The 27715-nt window shown below is 45.2% G+C and overlaps 1 protein-coding gene across 3 annotated transcripts in view; it reads left to right on the forward strand.

Moving 5' to 3' along the window:
- Nucleotides 1-606: 606 nt before the first annotated feature.
- The window catches only part of NOX5 (NADPH oxidase 5), a 30744-nt gene continuing 3635 nt past the window's right edge, over nucleotides 607-27715 (forward strand). The window contains exons 1-16 of one of the 3 annotated variants that reach the window (XM_016145750.2): nucleotides 607-732; nucleotides 4036-4159; nucleotides 5706-5856; nucleotides 9314-9524; nucleotides 10580-10814; nucleotides 12116-12269; nucleotides 12502-12680; nucleotides 13726-13908; nucleotides 15391-15523; nucleotides 18557-18699; nucleotides 20568-20753; nucleotides 22389-22433; nucleotides 22790-22914; nucleotides 23217-23301; nucleotides 24024-24123; nucleotides 26096-26520. In XM_016145750.2, coding sequence (XP_016001236.2) covers nucleotides 683-732; nucleotides 4036-4159; nucleotides 5706-5856; nucleotides 9314-9524; nucleotides 10580-10814; nucleotides 12116-12269; nucleotides 12502-12680; nucleotides 13726-13908; nucleotides 15391-15523; nucleotides 18557-18699; nucleotides 20568-20753; nucleotides 22389-22433; nucleotides 22790-22914; nucleotides 23217-23301; nucleotides 24024-24123; nucleotides 26096-26163 — 2172 coding nt within the window. In that variant the 5' untranslated portion in view covers nucleotides 607-682 and the 3' untranslated portion in view covers nucleotides 26164-26520. Of the gene's footprint in view, nucleotides 733-4035; nucleotides 4160-5705; nucleotides 5857-9313; nucleotides 9525-10579; nucleotides 10815-12115; nucleotides 12270-12501; nucleotides 12681-13725; nucleotides 13909-15390; nucleotides 15524-18556; nucleotides 18700-20567; nucleotides 20754-22388; nucleotides 22434-22789; nucleotides 22915-23216; nucleotides 23302-24023; nucleotides 24124-26095; nucleotides 26521-27715 lie in introns of those variants that run through there. The other 2 variants (XM_016145748.2, XM_016145749.2) reach the window with 2 other exon arrangements.

Below are 27715 nucleotides of genomic sequence, written 5' to 3' on the forward strand. Positions count from 1 at the left end.
CCCTACAAATGACTGTTCCAGTATATTTTTTCATGGTATGTTGGGGCTGAGTTTAACATCTTGCATAGTTAATGCAGTCTCCAGAGTCAGCACATCATAGCTGATTCCTGCCAAGCCATCTGGACATGTTACTCTACCCATCTGAGTTTCCCTTTTCTCATCCATAAAATGATACTGTTAACGTCCACCAGGCAGGGTCATATCATGTAGTAAATTGAACAACATGTGTAAAGTCCTAGCACAGGGCTCAGCTCAGAGTAAGCGCCTCAACATTTTTGTTGGTAATTGACATTTATGTGATCGTATAAGTCTCACATAGCTCATTGGTATGGAGCAGGGCCTGCCTCCAGTTGTTGGTGATTTTTTTCGCGGCGCATTTCTAGATCTCTTACTTGCATTCTCTCCTTAAGGGAGGAAAAGTAGAAGATATGGGGGCAGTGGGAAGGCAGCCAGTATTCTTCCCAGGGAAAGTCTTGCCCCGCCCTTGCATCAATCTTCCTTTTTGGAATTTCTCTAGACCAAGCCAGCTGCCAGTCAACATATGGCTGTGGGTGTGAGCAGCTCTTTAAGAAACTCTGAAAGAGGAGGAGCTGGGGAGAGGTGAGCTGTGGGCTTTACCATAGAGGCTACTGTACAGACGGCAGCTTCTCTGGGACCTGTGGTCTGAAAGACAGGAGAAAGGATGAGCATACCAGGAGACCCCACCCAGCCAGACCCTGAAGGGCACAGAGGGTGAGTGGTTCATTTGTCAAGCTTCCCATGCCAGCGACAAAGGAAAGGCAAGTGTTCTTTGCTTTTGGGGGCGGGGCAAGACTTTCAAAGAGTGACTATGCCTGCAGAAGTCAGGAAAACTGAGCTCTGCTCTTGCTTGGTTACTAGCAAGCTGTGCAGTCTTGCATAAGCCACCAGCTCTCTCTGGACCTGTTTTCTCATCTGTAAAATAAGGAATTGGCCAACTCACACTAATAACAATAGCTAACATTGGTACAGTACTCGTCAGTTGTACTTTCCCAAATAGAATCTCATTTGGTCCTAAGGGCAGCCCTTGGCTGGAGGGATGCTTGTCACATTTCATAGATGAGGAAACTATAGTGCAGTGGGATGAGGTATTCAGTTAATACAAAGCAAGGTTGGACCTAAAATCCTGGCCTCTTGGTGACAATTCTAGCCTCTGTGAGCACATTATTCTCTGGAACTCTGGCATCTGAAGATCCCCAGTTCCTTGTCAGGACTTGTGTCTCCCTCGGAATTGCCTTCCCCCCTCCGTCCTCACATCCTATGCCCTCGCCCCCTACCTCTCTCCAGCCGTTTCAGTCTCTTCTCCACCTTATACCCAGAGATACCTTTCTCATTCTGCAGGCCAACACATATTTCTGAGACACCCAATCCCCACTCTCCCTGGGTTAGCACTTACCTGCAGCTTATTTTCCGGAGCTCTCTCTGCTTTATGGAATATCTTCCTGTGTGAGAGATGAAGTAAGTGGAGGCTGTTTAACCCTCAGGGCAGCGTTTCTCCAGCTGTGAGCCTGGCCCACACTGCGTAGTTCATAAACATCCAGAGTTCTGATTAAATGTTCAGATTCTTGGGTCCCACTCCGAAGTTGTGTTTTAGCGAGCTTCCTCTGTTTCTAACAGGCATATATCAGACAGTTTGAGAACCACTACTCTTTAGCAGACTGTACTGTTGGGTTGTAGAAGGTTGTCAATAGATTTCTTAATAGTGAACTGTCCTTAAATTACTGGAATAAGTCCTTCCTGATAAAGGTAGATTATTATTTTTTAAAGTAGACTTCAAGTTTTAATTTGGTTATATTCTGGTTTGAGTTTTGCATCTCTATAAGTTAAAATTGTCTAGAATTTACTTTTGTGTGTGTGTTATCTTCATCGAGATTGGGTAATGCTAGCTTGGTAAAATAAATTGTAAAACTTACCATTATTTTCTACAATTTGAGAAAGTTTGACATTGGACTTATTCTTTGAAGATCAGATAGTACTTGACTATGAAAACAAGCTGGGTTTGACATTATTTTAAATGGTTAACATTTAACTGCCTTTCTAATTTCTTAAATGATTATTGGTCAGTTCAGGTTATTACTTCTTGAAATTAATTAATTTCTCTAAGTTCACTAAACATTTGCACTTGACATTCTTATATTTCTGTAGCCTTCCATTTTCTGGGGGTTCTATTGCTTTTCTCAATGTTAATGTTATAATTTTTTTCACTTTTTTTCTTTATTCATGATTTTCTATTTAGTCTTTTCAAAGAACTAATTTGTTTCTTCACTACGTTGAGGCATAATTAATGTACAACTGCATATTTAAAATGAACAATTTAGTGAGTTTCAACTTATAGATATCTGTAAAACCATCATCATAATCGAAATAAATTTATCACTTTGATCTTTTTTAGTTTTCTAGTTCCTTAATTTTAGATTTTATATTTATTAGTCTATCCCTCTACCTGTGTATGTGTGTACTTATTCTTTTTCTAGTCCTTTAAACAGAAGTTAACTCATTTATTTTTAATCCTTATTTATAAATATAGTTGATTCTTGTTATTCATGATTGTTATGTTCTATAAAGTCACTGTAAACACTGAGGTAGAGAATCCTGAACAATTACTTCTAGGGAAAAATACATCTTGGTTCCTGCCAACATCTGGGCACAAATTTTTCATCAAACGAGCAGTATATAACCTTGTGTTATATGTGTTTCTGTTTAAAGACTCCTTTAACTTTGATTTGTTAAAGTTAAATAGAACTCACAGTCAATAGCACTAGAACTCATATATGAACAAAGCTTATCTAACATGTGTTTTCTCTGTAAGGCACATCCCAGCCTTTTTGTGCTTAGAAAACTAGACAGCTCTTCAACACTACTCTAGGGGGCTATTTTAAAGAGCAACATCACCAACAAAGGCACGGAAATGTGAAACATGCAGCACTGAATAGATGGTGAAAAAGACACTCGTTCACAGTATGAGAACTGAAACAAGAAGGCAGAATGTTGCCTTATTTAACCTCAGCTGGTAACGTGTGCATCAGGAGATTCAAAATTCATCACTGCTTTGCTCATATCCACAAGGATTGCTTAAGATGCTGCAAGTATTGATTTGGGAGTTACAAATAACGAGTAGGTTAATTTGCAAATATGGAATCTCCAACTAATGAGGACTGATTTTGCTAAATTATTTAAAGTTATATCAAACTTATAGGTAGCCATTCTTTCAGAGGAAAATTTGTAGCAACAGGATGCTGCTATAAATCCTCACTCAGTGCCTCATTTTTGGTTTGTTGTGTCCTGATGCCTAAGGAAGTGGTGTTCTCATTTCATCACTAACCTCTGTTCAGATCATTGGATAGATAGCTCACCCGTGATGGTTTTAGACAGCTGATACCCTTGGGGTTTTGTAGAATGAGCCCTGGACCTGCAGAGTCAAGACCCAAAGTCTGAATTCCGGGGTGGCTTGTGCTATAAGTGTTCTAGCACAGGGTGAAGGCCCTGGGGAGTGATGGAAAAAACACTGGCTTTGGATTTGAACTGTCTCTCTGTCTCTCAACTGCTGAGTAAATTTTGCTAAATTACTCGACTGCTTTGAGACTATTTCCTCCCTGTAAAATATCATGGTCCACCAGATTGTCACAGAGACCAAATGAAGTAGTGGGTAGGAAGCATTTGGGAAACGGTACAGACCTGTGTAAATGTGAGTGGGAAAGTCATTGTCATCCTGTTGACAGCGCTCCTGTAGTGTGCCATTTTTAACCTTATGTCCACAGTCTTGGGTCCATCTCACTGGGGCCCTGTCCTTACAGAACCTAAAGAGACACAAACCTAGGCCAGCCAATGGGAGATGAAAAGAAGAGACAGTGACTTAGAGACGAAAGCAGCAGCTGTGAGGAGGCTCTGCTCCCATGGCCGTACTGAGTCAACCCCATGGGAAGCCTGAGGCCCTCGCTAGAAGTAAGCAGAGGTCCTGGGACCACTGTAAGCCCTTGGCTTCGCCAAACCCATATGCCTGTCTCCTTTGTCTCTCAGCACCGTGAGTGCCAAGGAGGATGCCAAATGGCTTCAGTGGGTGACACAGCAGTTTGAGACCATTGCAGGAGAAGACCGAGAGATCGACCTGCAAGAATTCAAAACAGCCCTGAATGTAAAAGAGGCAAGTGTCCACTCCAGAAGCGAGGGCCCTGAGAGTTCCTCCGGGCTTAAGGCTCCAATGCTAGCAGAATCGAAGTGTTTCTGTCTGTGCTACTGGGGCCCTTCCATCTCTCTTGCTTGCCATACCTCCTATGATCTTCGAAACAACACATGAAGTTGGAAATCAGTAGCTTGTCAAATCTCGAGAAAAATTATTGACCTCACAATTCCCACTGGCCTCTGGGGCAGAGGCAGTGTTATGATGTAAGCCTCCTTCCAGGAAATAAGTTTTTCCCACCATCACACCATTCCCAGTCCTCAGTTTCGTGGTCTTCTGCCCACGTCCATAATAGTCTGCATGCTTGAAAAACAATGGTGACATTAGCAGAGAGATCAGAGGAGTGAGCCTGCAGAAGCCAACTTCTCTCCCCAACTGTCCTTTGCGATGGCATTTGGTGGCCTGTGTCCTTGATAAAGGCGAGCCAACAAACGTTTGAATGCCCCTGTTTGGATTGGAGGGCCACTCACTTGCCGGTGCCTGTGGTACCACTAAGGACTCTAAATGCTCTGCCTCCTTCCGTTGTAATTGTAGGGAAGGAAAAAAAGACCTTCTGCCTAACGACACATTACCATCATAACAGGAAGCTGTGAAATGTTTTAAGACAGAGGCCATTCAGGATGGTAGAGAATAATAAAGGCAAATACTCAATGGATCTGGGGAAAAGAGTAAAGCCAGGGCAGCCTTGACTGTCCACACTAGACTTCATGCTTCATGTGAACTCATGGTTTCTTTAGGTCAGACACAAAATCCCTGCAGGCTTCTCTCCCTGCCTGGAGGACAGCATCCAGGGCGCAGCAGAGCTGGGAGTGACCAAGCCTGTCTTCTTTATTTTTCCAGTGCCTACCACCAGATCTGGCAAGGAGGGGCTATGCAGGACATAAAGAAAGAAAGAAAGAGAGAAAGAGAGAGAGAAAGAGAGAAAGAGAGAAGAAAGAAAAAAGAAAAAGAAAGAAAGAAAGAAAGAAAGAAAGAAAGAAAGAAAGAAAGAAAGAAAGAAAGAAAGAAGGAGGGAGGGAGAATTGGCATTTAGGACTACGTCTTAAGTGTATATGGTAGGCAGTGTAAACAACAAGGAAAAGACACAGGTATTCAAGTGACATCTACTCCGTAAGTTCTTCTCAGGGTTTACTTTTCTCTGGAGGTCACCCTAAGAGGGATAGACAGGACCTGGGAGATCCTACAGGGGGATCCTCTGTCTGACCCTTTCCCATGTTGATTAAGGGACCACCAGAGGTCAGGACTGCGAGGCTGATGAAGATGATGGTATGTAGGGACACAGAGCTTATACCAATGCCCAGGCCCAGGGGCCAGAAGGGGGCTTGAGCCCCAGACACAAGTGCATCCTCACTGTAGGGTTCTGAATAGTTCTTTCACCAGAGCCCAAACTTGCTCTTAGCAGGCGGGATGGGCCATGGACACTGAAGTCGTGGTGTGGCCTCGTTGGCGGATAGCACTAGAGTCCTGTCCGAATTCCACCACCCCGTCTCCACCCCTTTTCCCACCACAGCCCTTCTTTGCGGAGCGGTTCTTTGCTCTGTTTGACTCCGATGGAAGCGGCACCATCACCCTCCAGGAGCTGAAGGAGGCGCTGAACCTGCTCATTCACGGCAACCCCATGGACAAACTCAAATTTCTCTTCCAGGTGTATGATGTCGATGGTAAGGACACTCTGGGAGAGAGGGGACTCAGTGGGAGGGGACAAAGGGAATCAGCCCATCTCTGTGCCGTGCCCAGCACAGGGCTGTTTTCTCCAGGTAAGGCTGACAGTTCTTTCTCTCTCTATCCAATGCCACACCTATGGTCTGTCTGGTCTCTGCCTCCCCTTTGTGGGGAATGGGGGAGAAGAGAGGATTCTGGCCCAGGAGACGAATGCCCTCGATTCGACTCACCAGAAACCAGAGCTTTCCTTTTTTTTTCTTCTATGTTTGAAAAAAGAAATCTCTTTGTTGCTTTTCCTTTATAACAATAATAATCTAAGCCCACAGTGAACATTTTAGAATAGTTTAAATAAGAAAGCAAAAATTACCCATAATATTTTTCTATATTGTCTTCTAACTGACCACAAACACACATTTTTAAAACAATACTATATATATTGTCTTTTATTACTAAACAATTTGAACGTTTGTTCATGTAAGACTATACTGCTTTATAACATCATTTTTATTGTAGTAAGTATACATACCATTAAATTTATCATTTTAACCATTTTTGTGTGTACAGTTTAGCAGCGTTAAGTATATTCACACTGTTGTGCAACCGTTACCACCATCTATTTCCAGGACTTTTTCACTTTTCCAAATTAAAACTCCGTACCCGTTAAACACTAACTCCCATTACTCTCTCCTTCAGCCCCTGGCAACCACCATTCTACTTTCTGTCTCTATGAATTTGATTTTTCTAGGTATATCATATAAGTGGAAGCACACAATATTTGTCCTTTTGTGACCGGCTTATTTCATTTAGCATAATGTCTTCAAGATCCATGTTGTACTAGGTGACAAGATTTCATTCTTTTAAAGACTGAATAACAAATAATTTATTGTACATATGTATCTCATTTTGTCTATCCGTTCATTTATCAATGGATGCTTGGGTTGTTTTCACCTCTCGACTATTGCAAATAATGCTGCAATGAACATAGGTGTACAAATAGTTCTTTAAGACTATGATTTCAATTCCTGTGGCATATATCCAGAAGTGGAATTGTTGGATCATATGGCAATTCTATTTTTTGAGGAACTGCCATAATCTTTCCCACAGCAGTTACACCATTTTATATTCCTACCAGCAATACACAAGGGTTCCAATTTCTCCATGTCCTTGCCAGAATTTTTTTTTTTATATATAATAGCAAATCTAGTGGGTGTGAAATGGTAAGTCAATGTAGTTATAACATTATTTTTAGTGCCTGTATCATACCCTACTGTTATGTATGTGATCCCATGCTCCATGTAGCTCAGCCTAGTAGTTAAGATTTCTGACTCTGAGGCCAGTTTACCTAGGCTCAAATCTCAGCTCCACCAGTTACTAACCAGGTGACCTTGGACAAGTTCCTTCATGTTTCAATTTCTTCATGTATTACATGAGAATAATGGTCATAATAATACTACATACTCATGATGTTTATATGAAGATTAAAGTAGTTAACTTACGTAAACTCAAGACAATGCCTAGTACAGGTACACTCTTTATAGATATCAGCTGTTTATTACTATTACTATTTACTCAGACCTTGTTACCAAAATGGAGAATTCCTTTCTCGTTCCCCTCTGGGGGTGGGGGGAATGGGCATCATAAATGATGCTGCAATGAATATTCTGGTATTTACATCTTCGGTGACTTTGTAACTTAAAGGGTCTCAGAAGGCTTGGAATCAGAGCCAAAGGAGCTGAAATGGGAAAGAAGCACCCAATGAGACTGGGATGGTGAGTGAGGCCAGACTACATAGGCCTCGATCTCAGTGCAGTGAGCAATGTGGAGCCATCGAAGAGTGTTGAGCAGGAGAGACACAGGGCTGGACTTCCATCCTGTCAAGCTCAGCCTAGCTGCAGACCTGCTTCTGGGCAAGGCCTTCTGGCCTGTGGGGTTTCTCTGGCTCCCATTCCCAGTCTAACCAGACATCATTCCTGGAACCCTTTTCCCTAAGTTGACAGCTCCCTCCGCCCCCCACTCCATGGGCAATTCACCATGCCTGCTTCCCAAGCATCCTCCTCAGACTCCACTCCAGGAGTCATCATGGGATCCTTTTCACTGACTTTTCTGACCACCAAGCTTTGCTCATATGTGAGGTTTGACGGAGAGGTTGGCCTGTAACAGGAGGAAGCAGCACACTCATACTCGCGAAGACAGAAGTGGGGAAGGAGACAGGACTTGTTGCAGGCAATGTGAGAGTGACCTTAACAGAGAAGTAGGAGAGGCCTATCTGGCAAGTTGCAGGCCTTTCTGGGGATCAAATACTTCCTGCCCTCTCGGAGACTGTTCTTCAGCAATGCCACTTAGCTGCCCCGGAGTAGGAAAGGAGAAAACAGGTGGTCGGATTCACCCAGAGATGGGATATTTTTAGGGCCAGGGGAATAGAAGGACAGAGGGATGAGGAAGAAGAATGTGCGCATGAGGATGATCGTGAAGGAGGACCCTGGATTTGCACTGCCCAAGGAGAGAATAAAGCTCAACAGACGAGAGGGTGTGAAGGGTGCAAGGGAGGGACTGGCATTCGGGATGTGCTCAGAAACCTGTTGCATGGTGGCTCTTGACTAGAAAAGCTGGGGATAGGAGGTGTGGCTGGAGAGGGATATGTTAGGCTCTGCACTGATTGTGATTACGGACTTTGGCTTTGGCCCAAATAATGATCACAAAAGTAATAAGACTTTGCATTTATGTGCAACTACCTTCTTCTAAATTCTGTGTTAAGTACTTTGTAATTAATTATCTCTCGTCCTTGAACCAGTTCTTAAAGGGAGGAATTATTATCCCACTTCCTGAGACAAGCAGAGCAGGCTTCACTACTCTAAATGCCTTATAGCCCAGCATCACATAGCTAATATGGGGTGGAAGAATGTTGCCACGAGTGTGTCTATATCCAAAGAGGGCCAAGGAATCATTAATGACGGGTCCTCCTGCTCCTGAAGAATGAAAATATGTACAGGGGAAAAACGCCCCAAATTTCATCTCAATTGATAGTTTTGGCTTCCTTTTTACATCACTTTCACATAAGGCCTCATGCTGGAATTGCATGCCCAGATGTGGCCTGTCGGGACAATACCGATGAGCAGAATCTGCTACAAGATGGAGAACAACAGATTCTGCAGAAAGGCATGCACCAAGGCCAAAGATTGTCCATGCTTGGGAAGGCGTTAATTTCTGTTGAGCTCCGCAGTAGGAAGCCATGGAAAGTTTGCGAGCCGCGGGCGACACATGTCCGACGACTGCCTGGGTCCTTTGACTGCCTGGTCTATCTCGCAGAAGGGAGTTGGTTGGCGGGAGGATGGAGGTGGGCGATCAGGAAAAGTTCATCACTCCATGCAATGATTGTGCAAGGCAGGGGTGCCTGCAGGTACAGAGTGCGGCTCGGGGGCAGGCACCCACTCTCGGCTTAATCCCCACTGGGAACAGGCAGCGGTTCCATCGACGCGGACGAGCTGCGCACGGTGCTGCAGTCCTGCCTGCGGGAGAGTGCCATCTCGCTGCCGGAGGAGAAGCTGGACCAGCTAACGCTGGCGCTCTTCGAGTCGGCCGACAAGGACTGCAGCGGTACCATTACCTTCGACGAGCTCCGAGACGAACTGCAGCGCTTCCCCGGGGTTATGGAGAACCTGACCATCAGGTACGGCCCGATCTCCGGCAAGGGCACTGCACGCGTTGGGTTACAGTCCAGGTGCGAAGAGTGCCCTGAACTCACTCGCGATCCCTCAGTCCCGCCCCGTTGCCCCAGATGAGCTCTGCCCAGTTTAACCCAGCCCAGCCCAGCCCCGTCGCAGCCCAGCTCCGCCCCAGATCAGCGAAGCCCCGCCCAGACCAGCCTAGCGGGTCTCCAGCCCAACCCCGCCCCACCCCACCGTGCCCCAAGCCAGCTTAGCCCAGTCATGCCCACTTTTTCATAGGGGACAAAGATCTATCCCGCAGGGCGGCTATTGTCATACCTCAATTTTCTACTGTGTCGCTTCGGAGTCAACTCAGGATTATGCACCTACTATGTGCTGAGCATAAACTGGTACATTTGGAAAAGGAAATTAAAGTTATAAAAGGAATTAAAGTTACAAAAGGAAATTAAAGTTACTTCACATGAATATGCCTAGGATCACACAAGTAATTTGAAAAGGCAGTCATTTATTCAACTTGGTCAGGCAGCTACTATGTACTAGCCACTATTCTGAATGATGGCCGTGCCCTGCTGGGGCTGCACGTAATTTATATCAAACAAATACGTAACTAAAGGAATACAAATGTGATGAGGGCTGTGGAGAAATAATACAAATAGGTTGTAATAGACTCAAGTTTGTCTGACTCCAAGCACTGAATAGGGCCAGGTTTGTAGTACATTCTCTTTATGTATTAACTTTCTTGTGGGTTATTTGCCACAACCCTTCTCAGTTGGCAAGTCAGGAGAGATAATGAAAATAGCCACAGATGTGGCATCAGACCGACCAGAGTTCCATCGCAGCTCCACTTAGCCGTGTAACTGTAAGCAAGCTGTTTGAGCTGTTTTCTACTCTGAAAGGAAGCTGGCCTGCTTGCCACAAGGCTCCAAAGAGCTGGGGGGCTGCAGAGGGAGTGAGTCTCTATGTTCAGATTCCAGTGGTCCCATCAGACCCATCCAGATTCCTTCTGACCCCAGCACGCCCCACCGCATCCCTCTTGAGTGGACCCCCTCTCTCGCAGCGCTGCCCACTGGCTGAAGCCGCCCAGTGCTCCGCGGTGCCGGTACCGGCCTCGCCCACTGACCTCCGCCTACTGGCACAACCACCGCAGCCAGCTCCTCTGCTTGACCGCCTACGTGGGCCTCCACGTGCTGCTCTTCGCGCTGGCAGCTAGCGCGCACCGGGCCCTCGGCGTCAGCGTCATGGTGGCCAAGGGCTGTGGCCAATGCCTCAACTTTGACTGCAGCTTCATCGTGGTAGGGCTCTGAGGACACAGTGTAGGGAAGTGGGCAGGGGGTTGATGTAGGCTCCTTGTAGATAAAACGACCCACATGAGGACACCTGGGGTGCCAGGGCAGGATGACATCTTAGAAATCAACTGCGGTGACACTCAGCATTGGAGACTGAGGCCCAGAGAGGGACAGTAGCTTGTCTATAATCACACAGCTCATAAATAATACAGCTGGCATTGTTGTGCACTTTACTACATTCCAATCAGGGTGCTAAGCACCTTCAATTTGATCTGCACAACAACCCTGTGGTGGATCCCAAGGAGGTGGAGCTGGCTCCTTGGCAGGGCTCCAACCAGAGGGAATACTTCAAGAGGCCTCAAATGTCAGACTAGGGAATCAATGTTATTGATCCTCTGGGCCGGGGAGTGAGGTCACCGAGCATTTTTGCACACTCCTACAATTAAAACAAAGCAAAACAAAACAAAAACAAACAGAAAACAAAGACCTTTCCAATAACCTAATATATGTTCATTTACTTATAATTACATGCATGCTCTATTATCATTAGCCAATAGACTTATGGCAGTATATAACTATAAGGCAAGGTTCGTTCTTAATGATCAGGGATGTACATTTCTAGTTTAAATATTCATCTGGATACTATCAGCTTCTGATGAGTGTGGATTGTATTTTTAACCTCATAACTGGCTATAAAAAGTTCATACCAGAAGTGGGAGATACGTGACTCATTTTCTTGGTCACTTGCTATTGCATTATTAATATTATTTTCAATCTGCACTTTCTTTGCAGTGAACATTTTTAAGATACGTGTGCTTTCTGTGAGGAGCCATTAGCTTAGTTAAATTAAAACCAGACAATGTAGTCTGCACATCCACACATCCAGGTGTGCATAATTACATTGAGAGCAAAAGAGCAAGTGAGGAACCCCTCATCAAAAGTCCCTTAAAAGCCAGGTCTTCCTCTAGGACACCTCGAGAACCACACGTGACATGTGCCCATCTGACATATAGACTCAATGAGGGCACTATGTCAACATAGATATTAAATATTAGTAAAAGCGCATGTGCTTCTCATGCATTTAGATAAAAGTAATATCGGCAAGTGTTCTGTAACATTTTCTCTTCCCATTCCAATTTTGGAGACCCTACTTTAGAGACTCCAGCTGTGGGCCCAGGCTTGGGGGCTGGGGGGATGGTGAGGGGGCCCCTCCAGGAAGCCCACCCAGCTCAGGAAGACAACTGCTGGGGAAGGAGGACAGGACAGCGAGACAGCCAGCTGAGGCTCCCCGCTGCTTTGCCCGCCAGGTGCTGATGCTCAGGCGCTGCCTCACATGGCTGCGGGCCACGTGGCTGGCTCAGGTCCTGCCTCTGGACCAAAACATCCAGTTCCACCAGCTTATGGGCTACGTGGTTGTCGGGCTCTCCCTTGTGCACACTGTGGCCCACATTGTGAACTTCGGTGAGTGGCCCCGAGGCTGGGGAGATTGTGGGACCCGAGTCTTTCACAGACCACTCGGTTATCCAGCCCTCGTGTGTCCTTCCTGCCCAGTGTGTGGAAAAGGGGTGCCTGGATAAGCCAGTGCTCTGGATGAAAGTCCCTGCATGCATGGGTTTCTTATGGGGGCGGAGTGGGGACCACGAAGGGAACATGGAGTGGAAAGAGCTTGTACTTGTCTTGTGCTTGTCTCCAGCACTCCAGGCTCAGTCTGAGTCTAGCCCCTTCCGGTTTTGGGAACTGCTGCTCACCACGAGGCCTGGTATTGGCTGGGTCCATGGCTTGGCATCCCCGACCGGTGTGGCGCTCTTGCTGCTGCTGCTCCTCATGTTTGTCTGCTCCAGCCCCTGCATCCGCAGGAGTGGCCACTTCGAGGTGACCAGCCCTTGCCCCTCTGCCTCTCCCAGGCTGGGCTCCCACCTTCGTTTCATGCCGTGTCCCTTCTAATTACTCCAGAGCCCAGGAAGATCCCAGGCTAGTCTGTATGTTATGCATATGATTTGAGTTCTGCCTTTGGACTGTAGTTAATGTCTTCCAAGTGCAAATATTTTGCTCTGGAAGATTCTGCCTTTTTCCTCACTTGTCCTCTTGCCCTAATTGGCTTAAACTGGGCTCAAGATGGTACAGGGAGGGGAAGGAACAGGTTCACCAGGGTTCTAATCCCCACACTACTATTTACAGGCCATTCAGCTTCCTCATCTATAAAATAGAGCTATAATCTACCTTCAAAGTTATTTTAGGAATTAAATAAGATAATATATGTGAAGCCAGTAACTACACAGCTGGAACATAGGTGCTCCAAACATGTTAGTTTCATCTTTACGTCCCTCTCTCTAGCCTCCTCAAGACTTAGGAGGTCATAGAGGATTCAGTTTAGAACCCTGGCTATCGCCTGGACTGATCTGATCATATCAGAAATATACAAAGCACCTACTCTGGGTCAGCATCCTCATTTAACTGATGAGGAATCTGATGCTCAGAAAAGTAATATATCAGGCCAAGGTCCCAAGCTAGTAGCAGGGAAGATATTAAAACTCAGCACTTTCTTCTCTACTCCCAGAAAACCATTACTGTCTTTCTTTTTGTCCCCATCCCCCTTCCCTGAGAAAGGGTTGGTGTGATGGGCCATTGGTGCTCAGGAGCCCTTTGAGGGTGCTCTACTTTTCCCAGAACATCCTTCGGCAGATGTATCAGATGTTTGCCACTGGCACCAGGACTCTTCCCTTACAGTCTCCCTGGTCCAGGCCCCTAGAACAAAGAAGCAAGGAAGCTTCCCAAAACTTTTACCCAGCCTGGTCCCCAGGAGAGGGTGTGTAGGGCCAAGGCTCTGGGTACTGTGCTTTTAAGGATGGCTCCGAGCCCTGGCTCTGTTCCACCCCAAGCCTTGAGCTCTGGCAGCTTACTTTCCTCACACCCACAGGTGTTCTACTGGACCCACCTGTCCTACCTCCCCATGTGGCTCCTGCTCATCCTACATGGACCCAACTTCTGGAAGTGGCTGCTGGTCCCCGGCACCTTGTTCTTCTTGGAGAAGGCCATCGGACTGGCAGTGTCCCGCATGGCAGCCCTATGCATTGTGGAAGTCAATCTCCTTCCCTCCAAGGTGCAAAGGGAGTCCAGGTGGTGGTAGGTTACAGCAGCTGGATGCCCTATTTGGCTCCCGAGGAAACAGGGAACCCCAGCACAGTGGAGGAGATAAGCAAACTGCAAGACCCAGTCCAGTCCTTCAGGAGTGACACTATAGGAAGGGCAATGACAGGTAGGCAGGATACCACTTAAGGCCAGGTCTGCATAGAACATGCTCGGTTAAGTACCTGCAAGATGGCAAGCCCTACACTAGGTGACAGAGACACAGGGAAAGCTCAGGCACTCTCCCGCTTTCCGCAGGTCCACAGGTGAGCAGGGAGCTGGCCTTTCATTACAGTGTAGGGCTGTGTTGATGAGAGAAGTAGAGTCCCAGAAGTAGAGTCCCTTTGTCTTTGAGAGGTTAGGGAAGACTTCAGAATGTGGGAGATACCATATCTGGGTTTTGAGAGATGAGTAGGAGTTTGTTGGATAGACAAGACAGAGAAGGGTATTGCTGAAGGGATGGGCAGGGCCTGATCATGAATGGAGCCTCATTCTGTAGGCTACGGGGTACCCCTGAGCAGGGTGAGGGAAGGGTGGTGGTATTAAGATGGTTTATATTCCAGCTAAATTCCTTTAGTTGCTTTGAAGAAGACGGCTTGGAGAAGACCATTTAGGAGGCTCTTGCACATAGGTAGATGAGAGCTCATGAGGGTCTCGACCCTGGGGCTGTGGCTGTGGGATGGGGAGAGGGCATATCACAGAAAGACTCAGGAGGCAACAGGATGCAATTTGGGGTGAGAGAGAGAATGGAGGCTAGGACTCCCAAGGGTCCAAATGACAAATTTATGGAGAAAGGGAAGGCAGCTCTGAGTGGACTAGGCTCTGGATATAGAAGCTAAATAACGAGGGTGTGGTTTACGTCTAGGCTCTAGCATTAGACAGCTGTGATTGGATTCAGATCCCATGGTATTCTAGCTGGTGGCCTTGAGCAAACTATTTAACTTCTCTGAGCTTCAGCTTTTCATCCATAAAGTGAAAAAAGTATGTCATTCATCTTAGAGAGTTACTGTGAGAACCAGAAGTAAGAAAGTACTCCACACGGCTCTGGAAGACAGTAAGTGCTGAATAAACGGAAGCCATCTTCCAGAAGGATGTTATTATCCCAGGGGAAATGTCCATTAGTGGTTGGAATGCTGGCCAAGTGCTACAAGAGTTCCAGGAAAGGGGCTAGAACAGTCAGCGGGGCTTCACAGAGGAAGGGACTGCTGATAAACAGCATTTATACCATAAGCGGGATCAAACCATGAGCCTTACTCCAGACATAGCCTGACTCCTCCCTTCTCTGAATTTTGCCCATCTCTGGTTAGCAGATGTGCTGCAGGGGTGGCCCCCACTCACAGGCACAGAAGGGTCTCCCGTCTGGGCTGGCCTGGTTTATGGTGGAGAATGGCCCAGCCTCTGTCCCCCTGGCAGCTTTGGGTCCGTACGGATGATGCCGATTGCCTTGTCTCCCCAGGTGACTCATCTTCTCATCAAGAGGCCCCCTCTTTTCAACTACAGACCTGGCGATTACTTGTATCTGAACATCCCCGCCATTGCGCGCTATGAGTGGCACCCTTTCACCATCAGCAGTGCTCCAGAGCAGAGAGGTAAGCCAACTCCTCCAGGCGTTCAGACATGTACTGAGTTCTGCCACGTGCCAAGCACGGGCTGGGAGCCAGGCGCGTGGAGGTAAATAAGACCACGGTTGCAAAGTGGGCCTCCCAAAGCTCCCTCTGGAACAGGGAGGCAGACAGGCAAACGCTTACTGAATGGTATGGTCAGGGCTGTACCAGGTGCTGTGAGGGTCACAGGAGAGGGCCTGGCATGGTGGGATAAGTGAGCAAGGCTTCCCAGACATGTGACATTTCAACTGAACTTTGAAAGATTAGTCAGAGTTTGTCGTACTAGGAAGTTGGGGGAGGAGGTAGAGGAAGAAGCATAGGCAAAAGCATATTCCTGGAAACATGGAATAGTCTGAAGTTAGAGCTAAGGGTGGGGGTGGAGTAGGGAGGAAGGAAGGGCGGGACAGAGAGAGCATGGGAGAACAGGAGAGAGGGTCAGAATATGATAGAAAGGCAGACAATGTGCTGGCAAAGCCAATCAGAGCCAGGGTAGGACCAAGGAAGACTTGGAATACAGAGTTGGAAGCTAAGTTGGACGGCACAGGCAGTTGGGAGCCCACAGAGATCTTAAGCAGAGGACTAGCCGACTCAGAGAAAGGGGTACCAGAGCACTTTCGAGGAGGCTGTGACAAGAAGCTGGGGCTCCCCTGCTCCCTGTGGGCATGAGCCCTGTGGACTCCTAGGCAGCAGACTGCCCCACACCCTTCTCCCCCAGCCCTGTACCACTTCCATTTCTCTGTGGGTTCCCCACACCCATACGATGGCTCAGCAGACCTTCTCTTTGCCCATCTGTCCTCTGACCCCCACCCATGCATGTACTTTCCTTGTGTTCCTGGCCTACCCACCTTACTGGTGCTTCTGACAGGAAAGGCTTTTCGTGGCCTGTTACAACGAGATCCTTGCTCGGCTTCATGAGGGGTAAAGGGGTTCTCTGACCCATCTCCATTAAAAGCTTTAGCTTTACTCAGGATGCCTCTGAGTTGGAGCGCAGCAGGAACCAGCTCCCGCAGCTCAGGGCACAGACCCAAGGTGGGGGTTCCCCTTGTTAGACTCCACACCTCTTCCCTGGAATCACCTGAGTGGTGGCCTGGATGTGCAACGGGAAGAAGGAAAGCATGGGGGTTGGAGAGGGTGAGTTATTTTCTTCCTATTTTTATTCCCTTTTCTGTTTTCTAAAGAAGATAATGAGCTCTCAGAAAATTCAGACAATATAGAAATATGTATAGAAGAAAATTAAAATCCCTCAAATTAAAAAAAAAAAAACTATTGTCATTCTTTTTGCCAAACAGCCTTCCAGATCTCTCTATATCTACGTGGGTAATCAGATGCAGAGATAATTTTGCACACATGGGATCAGACTGTTCACACTGTTTTGCAGCCCACTTTTCTTGGTGAACAGTATGTTATGAAGATCTTTGCATGTCGGTTCTTTCAAAAAAAAAAAAAACAACCTTTTCCTTTTCATGGCTGCATAGTATTCCAGCATATAGCTATGACTCTGATTATAATGACAGTGTTTACCATATGATGGTTCATTTATCTGACCAATTCTTGAGGGGGTTTCTTCAGGAACTTGGCTTAGAATTTGCCTATCTCTTGAGCCCACGTCTCCTGTAATGAGCTTAGCGAGTCCGTATGGGGACTGGTAAATACTCCGACTTTGTTTACAGAGCTTGTTTACAGAAATAAGGAGTGGGGATCAGGTTGGCAGCTGTGGCTGATCGAATTCGACCAACATTCATGGAGGCCTTTTACATATGAGTTACTGGGTGAGGGACTTCCAGTTGCATTTGTGTAGACAAGGCATAGCTCAACCTTCCTGGTGATTGCACCTTGAAGGGGAAAGAAGCCTCAGAGAGGTTTGTGGGAGCAGAGGTCCGAGGACCTGAAGTGCAGTCTTGACTTTTCAGTTCACTTCTCACAAAGCTGTGAGGGTATATACACACCACTCCTGGCCTCTGTATTACAGGGTTGAACAAGTTCATTCATGAACTTGGATAAGGGGAAAAAAAGTGACATCTTTATTTTCACTAACCTCTAGCTGAAATTCAGTCTTTTCTTCAATTATGAATGCAGACAACAAACCACAGTAACGTTAACAATACCTGTGACTTTTTGAAATAAAAAGCGTAGATTCCTTTATATCACAAGACAGATGTTTCCGATACCTCACCACTGCTTCAGATTTCCAGTGGCCACGAGACTCCCTCTGGATCTCGTTAGTTCACGTGTTAACAAAGAAGCACTTGTATTCTTAAATCACATATTTGCTTGTTTAGTATTTTGATAACTGTCTCATAACCGGTTTTATTTATAATATCTATATATGTTACTTTATGTATTTAAAAACCTTATCCTGAGAAGGAATCTATCCATTGCCTTCAAAGAACTGCCCCAAATAATTCATGGTTTAAAATAAAAGAAAAGGGGTAAGAACCCCAGACTAGGAAAACTCTTAGGGATTGCCTTACCTTAATATGTGAACTCTCTCTGTCCCCCTCAGCAGAGGCGTAGTCACCCACACCCCCTTCCTGCCAGTCATCCACTCAACAGAGAATCTTAGTAAGCACCTGCTACATCCCAGGCACTGGGTATAATGAAAGATGTTGGTCCCACCATCTGTTGAGCACCTATTGTGTCCAGAGTCATTGACAGGCACTTGGTTGAATGTGGGAGGGAGATGGTCCCCATGTTGGTGAGACCATAGCCTGATGGAAGAGGCAGGGCCCCCATCCCTAGGGAAGTCTTAGTATACTCAGGGCCGCTCTGACACCTGCCCTGGTAGAGGAGACTGAACTCATTCCATAAGCTTAGATTGACTTCGCTGAGAAAATTTGTATGGTCTGCACTGGAGAGATCCGATCTCCGTGTCCTGTGGCTATGGCTGCCGGTCTGCACCTGAGGAAGAGCATCCAGCTTGGGACTTGAGCAGTGGACACCTAGCCCCAACCACCCAGGGGAGATAGGCCTGCTCCCTGCTGGAGCCCGGCATTCATCCTGCCCCTATCTTTTGCTCAGACACCATCTGGCTACACATCCGGTCCCAAGGCCAGTGGACAAACAGGCTGTATGAGTCTTTCAAGGCATCAGACCCAGTGGGCTGTGGCTCCAAGAGACTGTCGAGGAGTTTGAAAATGAAGAGGAGCCAGAGGAGGTCCCAGGTAGGTGGCTGTGGGGGAGGAAAGGTCTACAGTGGTGGCAAACCCACTGGGACCAAGCTGCTTCTGAGTTGGTGGGCACCAAATATTGAGCAGCAGTTGTGTACACTGGCTGGGCGGCAGCACGAGGGGCAAGGCAGCTGCAGGCTGTGTGGTCCTTGGAAGCCTGAGCATCCCTGACCCTCCCCAGTCCACATTCTCCATTAGAAGGCGAGGGCAATGGAAAGAAGGGCATTTGGGATCAGAAGAACTCGACTCTGTGTCTCTGCTCCAGTGCTTGCTGACTGCATGGCCATTGGCTCATCCTTTAACCTCTCTGAGCCTCAGGTTATTCGTTGATAAACTGAGGGTAATTCCCATCCTCGGCTTCCCTTTTTCACAAGATTCTTTTAAAGACCAATAGAATGAATGCCCGTAAAATATTGAGTGAACTGAGCAGCTCGATCCTGGTGGACCATTCATTATCACCATCAACGCCATTATCATCACCAGTATCAATATTAGCATCACCATTGTTGTCTTTTGTTGAGCCCTGATGAAACCCACAAAGCTGACAACTTGCTAGTGCCTAGAGTGAATACAGGTTCTAGAGGGGTGTCGGAAGAATACATAAAAATAAGAACAGCACTTGAGGAAGTAAGAATAGATAAAGGAGGCTGAGGGTGCCTGGACACTAAGTAGGCTGTATCACCAGGCTGGGAGGATAGGTTCATGTGTGGAAACCCTGCTAAGGGTCAAAAAGAGAGAAGACCCTGGACCTGGCCCAGCCCTGTTTTACTTTGGCATGAATTAAAGTCTGGTGGGAGAACCAGGTGGCATCCTGCCTGGCCAGGCTAAAGGACCCTTCTAGAATGGTGCCAAGAGTAAAGCTTTGGGAAATGGAGGAGTAGGTAGAAACAAGAGAGCTTTCTCTACTGTTAATCAGGGGAAACTTTCTGAAGGAGGAAGCTGACTTTCAAAACCAGGTGGGTCACAGCCCACTGGGAATTGGTGGGTAGATCCATTAAAAGCTGTGTTTCCTTGGGACCTTAGGCACTTCTGCCAAAGAAGAATTTGGCACAATCTTTCTGGCAGGCAGTCTAGCCATATGTGTCAGCATTTTAAATGTATATACCCGCTGGCCCAGCAGTTCCATTTTTAGGATTTTTCCTAAAAAGCTAATTGGACAGGTGCACAAGAAGTATTTTAATCACCTTGTTCATTCATTCGTGTAGCAAATATTTACTGAGCACAGCACCTACTGTTGTCCAAGTACTATTCTAGGTGCTAGCGATATATCAATAAGCAAAATAGACACAGTCACTGCTTATGTTCTGGAAAGATAGACACTAAACAAACAAAATGAATACATACTGTGTCAAGTGATAATAAATGCTATGGAGAAAAATAAATCAGGGCAAATGATAGAGATGGAGAAGGTGCTATTTTATGTATGGTGATTGTTAACAATAATGAGAAAATGAGGATAATCAAAATTCTACAATAGGAAAGTAGCTAAATAATTACTGATTACCATTATAACGGGATGGTAGGTCACCTAAAAAATGTATGCATTGGAAAGCATGGAAAGCTAGTCAAGATGTAGTAAGTGGAAAAGCCAGATAAAAAAGCAGTGTTTTCATTTATGTAAAAGTGTGGTGTATGTGGTGCGTGCGTGTGTGTGTGTTTGCGCACACGCATGTGCGCATGAGAGAGAGAGATACTGAGACTGGAGGGGCTTAGAGAAAATGTTTAGAGAAGTTAGGTTGTCTGATTCAGGGCACTTTTTCATTTAATTTGTTAATGTTCTGTCATATCTGAATCTTTAAAATTAGCATGTATTAATTTTGTGATTTAAATAATAAAGTAATTCTCATTTTGAAACCAAACAGGGTTTGCAACCCCAGCCCCTCTTTTCTGGGGCCCTGGCACAGGAAGCAGTGGCCTCCCAAAAAGACGTCCTGGTGGAGCTGACACCCTACAGTCCTGAGGGAACTCCGTGGCAGGGGCATGAAGGCCTGGTGCACACGGGGACAGAGGACAGGATTCAGGCGACCTCAGCGAGCAACCAGGTTCTGGTAAGGCCGAGGAAGCTGGGGCTGGAGGCTGGAGAGCCAGTGGTTTGTCTCCCCAGGGATGGCAGGTCCTTGGGACCTGGAAGAGAGCACCTCACGGGCAGGCCACGTTCGGGGAGCACTGCACATTGCATGGTGTTTCTGCAGCCAGTCGTCTGTGTATCGCCTTTATAACTTTTGCCATATTTACTTCCCTCTGATAATAGTTCCTACCTGACATTTTTCTTTACCACCCAACATTACTTTAAACTTAATTGTATTTAAAAAGGACTCTTTCAATGGCTATCGTTAACGGAAAACTATCTTCTGTTTATGTGCCATAAACAGAAGATAGCCCTAAAAGTTAAAACACTGAAAACCAATGTTACTGAAAGTTTGCCAGATGTTTCTGCCTGCTAAGGCGCTGAGCCTCCACTGCCCGCTCCACTCCTCATGTGCTCACACCCTCTCTCCTGCTCACTCTCTCCCTTTCTCATTTTATTAGAAGAAAAAAAGAAAGAGGAGGGATTAGTAAGGGTTAAAGATAAAGTAACTGTGATGTAAGGCTTTCTCCTTGCAATCAGAAGGATTAAAGAAGAATCGAAAGGGATCACTAGCTCTCACAGCATGTCTCCCCAAATCACAAGTAGTTCACGTCCAGCACCATGGGGAACACAGTGGTCAGTTGAACACAGACAAAGAAGTGACATGGAGGAATGTGAAGAGCCCTGGATGGCCAGCAGGAGGTGCAGGCTCTAGGAGAACTTGGGCGATTCATTGCTGGGTTCTCAGACTCAGCTCCTCTCCTGTGAAATGAGGGATTGGCTGGGATGACTGTGAAGGTCACTCCTCACTCTGCCTTCTGGCATCAGAGAGTGATGTATCACTGCAGCCTGTTTTGGGGTCTGTTTCTTTCACCTTCCAGAATTTGATCTCTATAAATCTGGTCTGACCTTCTACCTTTGCTCAGACCCAGAGGAGTCAGGCAGGTCTGTGCCCTGGTTTCAGGTTGCTCCTTGTCAGCTAGCACAGAGCAGGGTCCCAAGAATGGGGTGGAGCTGTGAGCCAGGTCAGCCACGCTGGTGTAGCCGGGTAAACTTCCAGGAGGAGCAGCCACTTCAAAGGAGATGGACACCGAAGGATGCACAGGAATTTGCCAGCTGGGTCAGAGGAAAGGATGTTCTAGGTCGAGGGAAAAGAATGCTCAAGGACAAGGGATGTATCTAGAGACATGGAAGTTATTGGGACTGGCTGGAGACAGAGCCGAAGATACGACTGGAGGTGAGTGCTGTTCAGGCACACCCTGAAGCTAACTCGTATCAGACCACAAGAGCCGACTGTAAAATTTCCAGAAATTTTGAGGGCTAGTTATTAAATACAATCATTGGCGGGAGCTGTGATGGCAGAATTTATACCAGAAATCAATAATCACTAGCAATCAGGAGTTTGTTGTTGTCGTCGTTTTTGTTTTTGAAGAGTCAGTTTTCCAGAACACCACTTAGGTTCTTCCTCAAAAGGTCTCCATGCTTTCAGTAATAACTGAGGCAGTAATAATCAATTCCCCTTTTGTAATGTTGTTCAGACCGGCAAAGACTAGGAAGCCTCTGAGAAATGCCCGATATGCACGCTCCCAGTGACCCACAGCTCTGTTCTCCACAGGTCTCTGCGATGTCCCTTGAGAACCACCAATTCTGTAACATCAAGGTAAGAGGCTCCAGGACCCCCTGCCCCAACCTGCCTGTAGGGAGGGCTTGTCGTAGCTTCAGTTCCCAAGCCCCGCAAGTCCCCCTGACTGACTTCCAGGTATCTGCAGAAAGAAACCAAACCCTCCCATCACAGGTGCACACAGAGCTGCTGGCTGGGCCCTACTCTCACCATTCTGGCCTTCTAGGGCTCTCCCAGACGTGTGCTCAGGGCACAGGAGTGGAGGCCACTTAGACCCGGTCCAGCCCAGGAGACGACTGCCTGTGTATAAGGGGGGTCCTGAAGTCTTCGGGTCCAGCTCTTCTCCACACCCACCCACCCACCTCTCTCTTTCCTCTAATCCCTCTGGTGCACAGTGCTACATCGACGGCCCGTATGGAACCCCCACCCGCAGGATCTTTGCCTCTGAGCATGCCGTGCTCATTGGGGCTGGCATTGGCATCACCCCCTTTGCTTCTATCCTGCAGAGCATCATGTACAGGTGGGTGCCCAGGCTGAGGCCCCAGCCTGCATCCTCGGGCCGAGTCCCAAGAGATGCCATCCCCTTTTCTCCCCCTGTCTCCCTCCCTTCTCTCCTTTCACTTGTCTCCTTCACCTCCCCCTTTTCTCTCTTCCCTCCCCTGCTCCTCCGCCCTCTCTTTTTCTGGGTCTCACCCCTCTCCTTCCTCACAGGGTGGGCTCTGTCAGCTCACCCTCGCTCTCTGTCCCTGCACTGTTGTCTGAGGTCCTGAAAAGTCTCCTACTCACCCCAAATTCAAGACCCCTCTTCCTGCCTCCCCTAAGGCACCAGAAGAGAAAGCACGTTTGCCCCAACTGCCAGCACTCCTGGATGGAGGGCATCCAGGACAACGACATGAAGCTCCACAAGGTGAGCAGGGTATCTTGTAGGCAGGCCTGGGACCCTCTCTCTGGGTCACCACCTGGAACAGAAGCCGGGCCCTCCTGTGCAGAGGCAGGGAAGGAACAGGTGACTTCTCCCCTGCTGGGATCCACTGAGATATACACATATATATATATATACACACACATACACACACACACACACTTCTCTCAGTGCCTCAAATTCTCCTGGTGCCTTCTAAGTGTCCAGGCCTCCCTCTTCCCCGACACCCCTTGTCACCTCTGAGAGATGCTCTGAAGTGGTATCTCATTAAAGACCCAGGAGCTTGAAAGTCAGGCAGCCTAGATAAGTTACAGCTATGATACTTACTAGCCAGCTCCTGGTGGTGGCTTTAAAAATGAAAATGTGTTTGCCTTTTGAAAATTCGTTATTTTGTATAGACCACTTCAAAGAGTTTCTTAAAAAATAAGTAATGTTTATCTGACTGTCCTAACCTTACGATCCTAGAACATTGCTTGCTATAACAATAAATTATTAGATAAAATCCTGAACCAGCAGTTAGGAACCTAAGTTCTGGTCTGGGCAAGGCTCCTCCCCTCTGTGAGCCACGGTTTTCCCCTCCGCTAAGTGGGGACACTAATGTGTGCCCTGCTCACACCAGGGTGACCATACGGACCCTGGAGATCACAATATGAGCATGCTGTGACGAGGTAGACCCCACCTCTGAGCCCAAGGGCCTCTCTCCCTAGGTGGATTTCATCTGGATCAACCGGGACCAGAGGTCTTTTGAGTGGTTTGTGAGCCTGCTGACCAAACTGGAGATGGACCAGGCTGAGGAGCCTCAAGAGGGTAGGAGAGGGACAGGGCCCGAGGAGGATGGGAACAGGGCAGGGGTGTTTAACGTCAGGGGCTTTTTAAGAAGATATGTAGATTATTCCGTTTCTTTCAAAAATGTGGGGGAGAGAGGTTTGCTTTTTTTTTTTTTTAACTTAAATGTAATATTTTGTGAAATGAAAAATTAAGCAGAAAAAATCATTCAGCTATCCATACTATTCCAGCTTTTTAAAGGAATTGCCTTCTGATGTTTCTTCTTATTCATATTTTATGAACATGTATGTCCTTTTCCCCTATTTTCTTTTTTATAAGACTTTTTTTTTGTTTTTATTCAGAACGAGTACTTGTTAAGAATTTAGATTTTGAAAACTTCCAAAGTAGATTCTCTGCGAAGAGGGCCCAGGAACATACATTTTAATATGCTTTTCAGATGATTCTTAATCACATTCTTTTGTAAATAAGTTTTTTTCAGGGATAATTTATATACAATAAAATTTACCAATATAACTGTACAGCTAATACAAAGACATTTTGACAAATGTGTGCAATCATCAGCACGATCAAAATAAGAAACATTCCTTTTACCCCCAAAAGTTCTCTCATCTCATTTTTAATCAACACTCTCCCTCAATTTGTAACCCCTCACGACCACTACTCTGCTTTATCACTACTATAGTTTTGTCTTTTCTAGAATTTCATATAAATGTAATTATGTAATACATAGTCTTTTCTGTCTGCTTCTTTCACTTAACATAATATCTTTGAGATTTATCTATATTGTCACATGTATCAGTAAGTAGTTAGTTCTTTTTATTGCTAGGTAGTGTTCTGTTTAATGGATATACCTCAATCTGTTTTTCCATTCTCTTGTTGATGGGTGTTAGAGTTGTTTCTACTTTGTGGCTATTTTGCATAAAGCTGCTATGAATATGTGCATACAAATCTTTGTGGGGACATATGTTTTCATTTCTCTTGGGTAAATACTTAGGAGTGGGATTTCTGGATAGTGTGGTATGTGTTAAATTTAACTTTATTATGAAACTGCCAAACTGTTTTCCAAAGTGACTGTACCATTTTGCATTTTCATCAGTAATAGATGAGAGTTCCAATTGCTCCACGACTCACCAACATTTGATATTGGCAGTCTTTTTCATTTTAGCTATTGTGGTGGGTACATAGGGGTATCTTAATGTGCTCTTAATTTGTAATTTCCTAATAATTAATGATATTGAACATATTTTCATGTTATTATTTATTGTTTGTACATCTTCAAATATTTTGTCCACTCTTTAGATGTTTGTCTTTTTTATTAAGTTGTAAGAGTTCTTTACACACTGTCAGCTGTACATCTTACTAATAAATTCTCCCAGTCTATGGTTTCTCTTTTCATTTTTTAAAACTGTTTGAAGGACTAAACTTTGAAATTTTAATGATGTCCAATTTATCATATTTTTTCTTTTATTCTTCATACTTTTTGTATCCTATTTAAAAATCTCAGATCTTTTTCTATTTACTGATTTTCTCCTCATTATGAATTATGTGCCTGATAATTTTTTTATCGGTTGCCAGGCATTGTAAATTGTGTGTTGTCGTGTTCTAGATTTTGTGGTATTTCTTTAAATAGTACTTACTTTTTTTCTAGTGCAGTTACATCATTTAGGATAATTTGGATCCTTCCAAGACTAACTTTTAACTTTTGTTAGGGCAAGCTCAGAGTAGCGTTTACTGTGGGACTAATTTAGTCCCAGTACTAAGATGCTACACCTCTGATGCTACCTACTGCCCTGTGTATTACAAGGTCTCCCCACTCTTGCTGATTGGCCTAGTGCTGTCTGGAAAATTTCTTTCACCCATGTACAAATTAATGCTCAGCCAAAGGCTTAGGGGAAAACTTTATGCAGATTTCCAGAGCTAACTTCCTCCCTCTCTGACTCCTTCTCTTTCTCTCTTCCTTTTTCTCTTCTTCCTTCCCTCTCTCTTTCTGCAGATTCCTTTTTCGTATATTGTGCCTGCACATTTACCTTGAGCTCCATCTTCTGTCTCCCCACTCAGTGAGACCAGGACCAGGATGGGCCAATTGCATCTGCTGATCAATGTCTGGAAACCGTTGTTTTATATATTTTGTCCATTTTTCTAGTTGTTTAAGGTGAAGAAGTAAATATGATCCTTTTTACTCCAACATACATTTTTAATGTGCATAATTTGTTGGTAAAGCCAAACCTATATCTATTTATTGGGGGTGAATGTTCAATATTTTCCCTGATATGGTATTAATCAAAAAGTTTAGAGAATGGTCTATGATAAAGATTAAACGTTATAACATGTGTGAGTTCTTTTACTCTTTGGTTCTTTCTTTTATACTTTCATCAAAAACGAATGTTTTGAATGTCTTTCTCCAGCCCCTGCAGCCTTCCCCTACCCTATCCAAGCATGGCATTCTACAGTTTTTACTAAACCAATGCTTAGTACGTACAACAACATGTTTCTCTGGGTTACATCACAGTCTTCATGGGACATCTTTGTGGGATACTGAGGTTTTGTTTTGTGTTTTAAAGTTAATCTGTTAGAATCATTATTTTGTTTTGTTTTGTTTTGTTTTACTTATGGAATAACTTATCAAGGAGGAATATGTTCAGATATGTTTCTAACTTCAAGAGAATTGGTATGCTTTTTTATACGTGGTCAAGTTCATCTGAACTAGGCCTTAGTTGGCTGTTTAATTATCGCAAGGTTGCTGTGAGTAAATTCAAATTCTTCTGATCAACATAGTTTATAAGTTCAAGTAATCAACACAGTTTCCTACAAAAAAACGTTCAAACAGTTGTAGCTTACTATAACAAACATTCAAAGCCTTAAAGCCCAAGCCCTTTAGAAGATAACTATTAAACCTTGGAATGTTGCAGTAAATATTTATATAACACTGACTTTGTTCTAAATGCTTTTACGTATATTAATTCATTAGAAACTCGATTTTAGGATAAGCTAGGGCAAAAGTTTAGATTTAATTTTAATTTCTAGTTACTTGTCTATAAATATTTGCTGTTTACTTCTTCCTAATCTGTGTAAACAAAGAGTAACAGCTAACCCAGTGCTTTGCATTCTCAAAGCCACTTGAGTCAACAACTTTATTACCTCAAATTTCTACCAAGTCTTCTCATTAACTACAACTGAAACTTGTGGTCTCTGATTTTAATTTTAAGCCAAGATTTGAGTTAAAAAAATTGTGATTTGTTGTTTTTAATTTCTGTAGCTCAAGCTTAATCATTCTGTTTGGTTTGGATCTTTACTCAATCCCTTAACAGCTAGAGAAACATGGGCACATTATTTAACTGCTTTCTTTCAATTTCCTCATCTGAAAAATACTGGTACCTCACAGGACTGTAGTGAGGATTCAATGAGATATCATCTCTACAGCACTTAGAACAGTGAGTGGAGCTTAATGACTTCTGAGTAAATTTAGTAATATTAGTAGTAGTTGTTGTCATAGTAGTAGTAGCAGTAGTAGTAGTAGTAATAGTGGCTCAGTACATTTAACAGTAATAAAAATAGTATTTAAATTTAGCAATGGCAGTAGTAGTATTTAACGGCTGTATGATGAATGATACAG

Source organism: Rousettus aegyptiacus, unplaced genomic scaffold (genome assembly GCF_014176215.1).
Source record: "Rousettus aegyptiacus isolate mRouAeg1 unplaced genomic scaffold, mRouAeg1.p scaffold_m13_p_3, whole genome shotgun sequence".
Taxonomy (NCBI): Eukaryota; Metazoa; Chordata; class Mammalia; order Chiroptera; family Pteropodidae; genus Rousettus; species Rousettus aegyptiacus.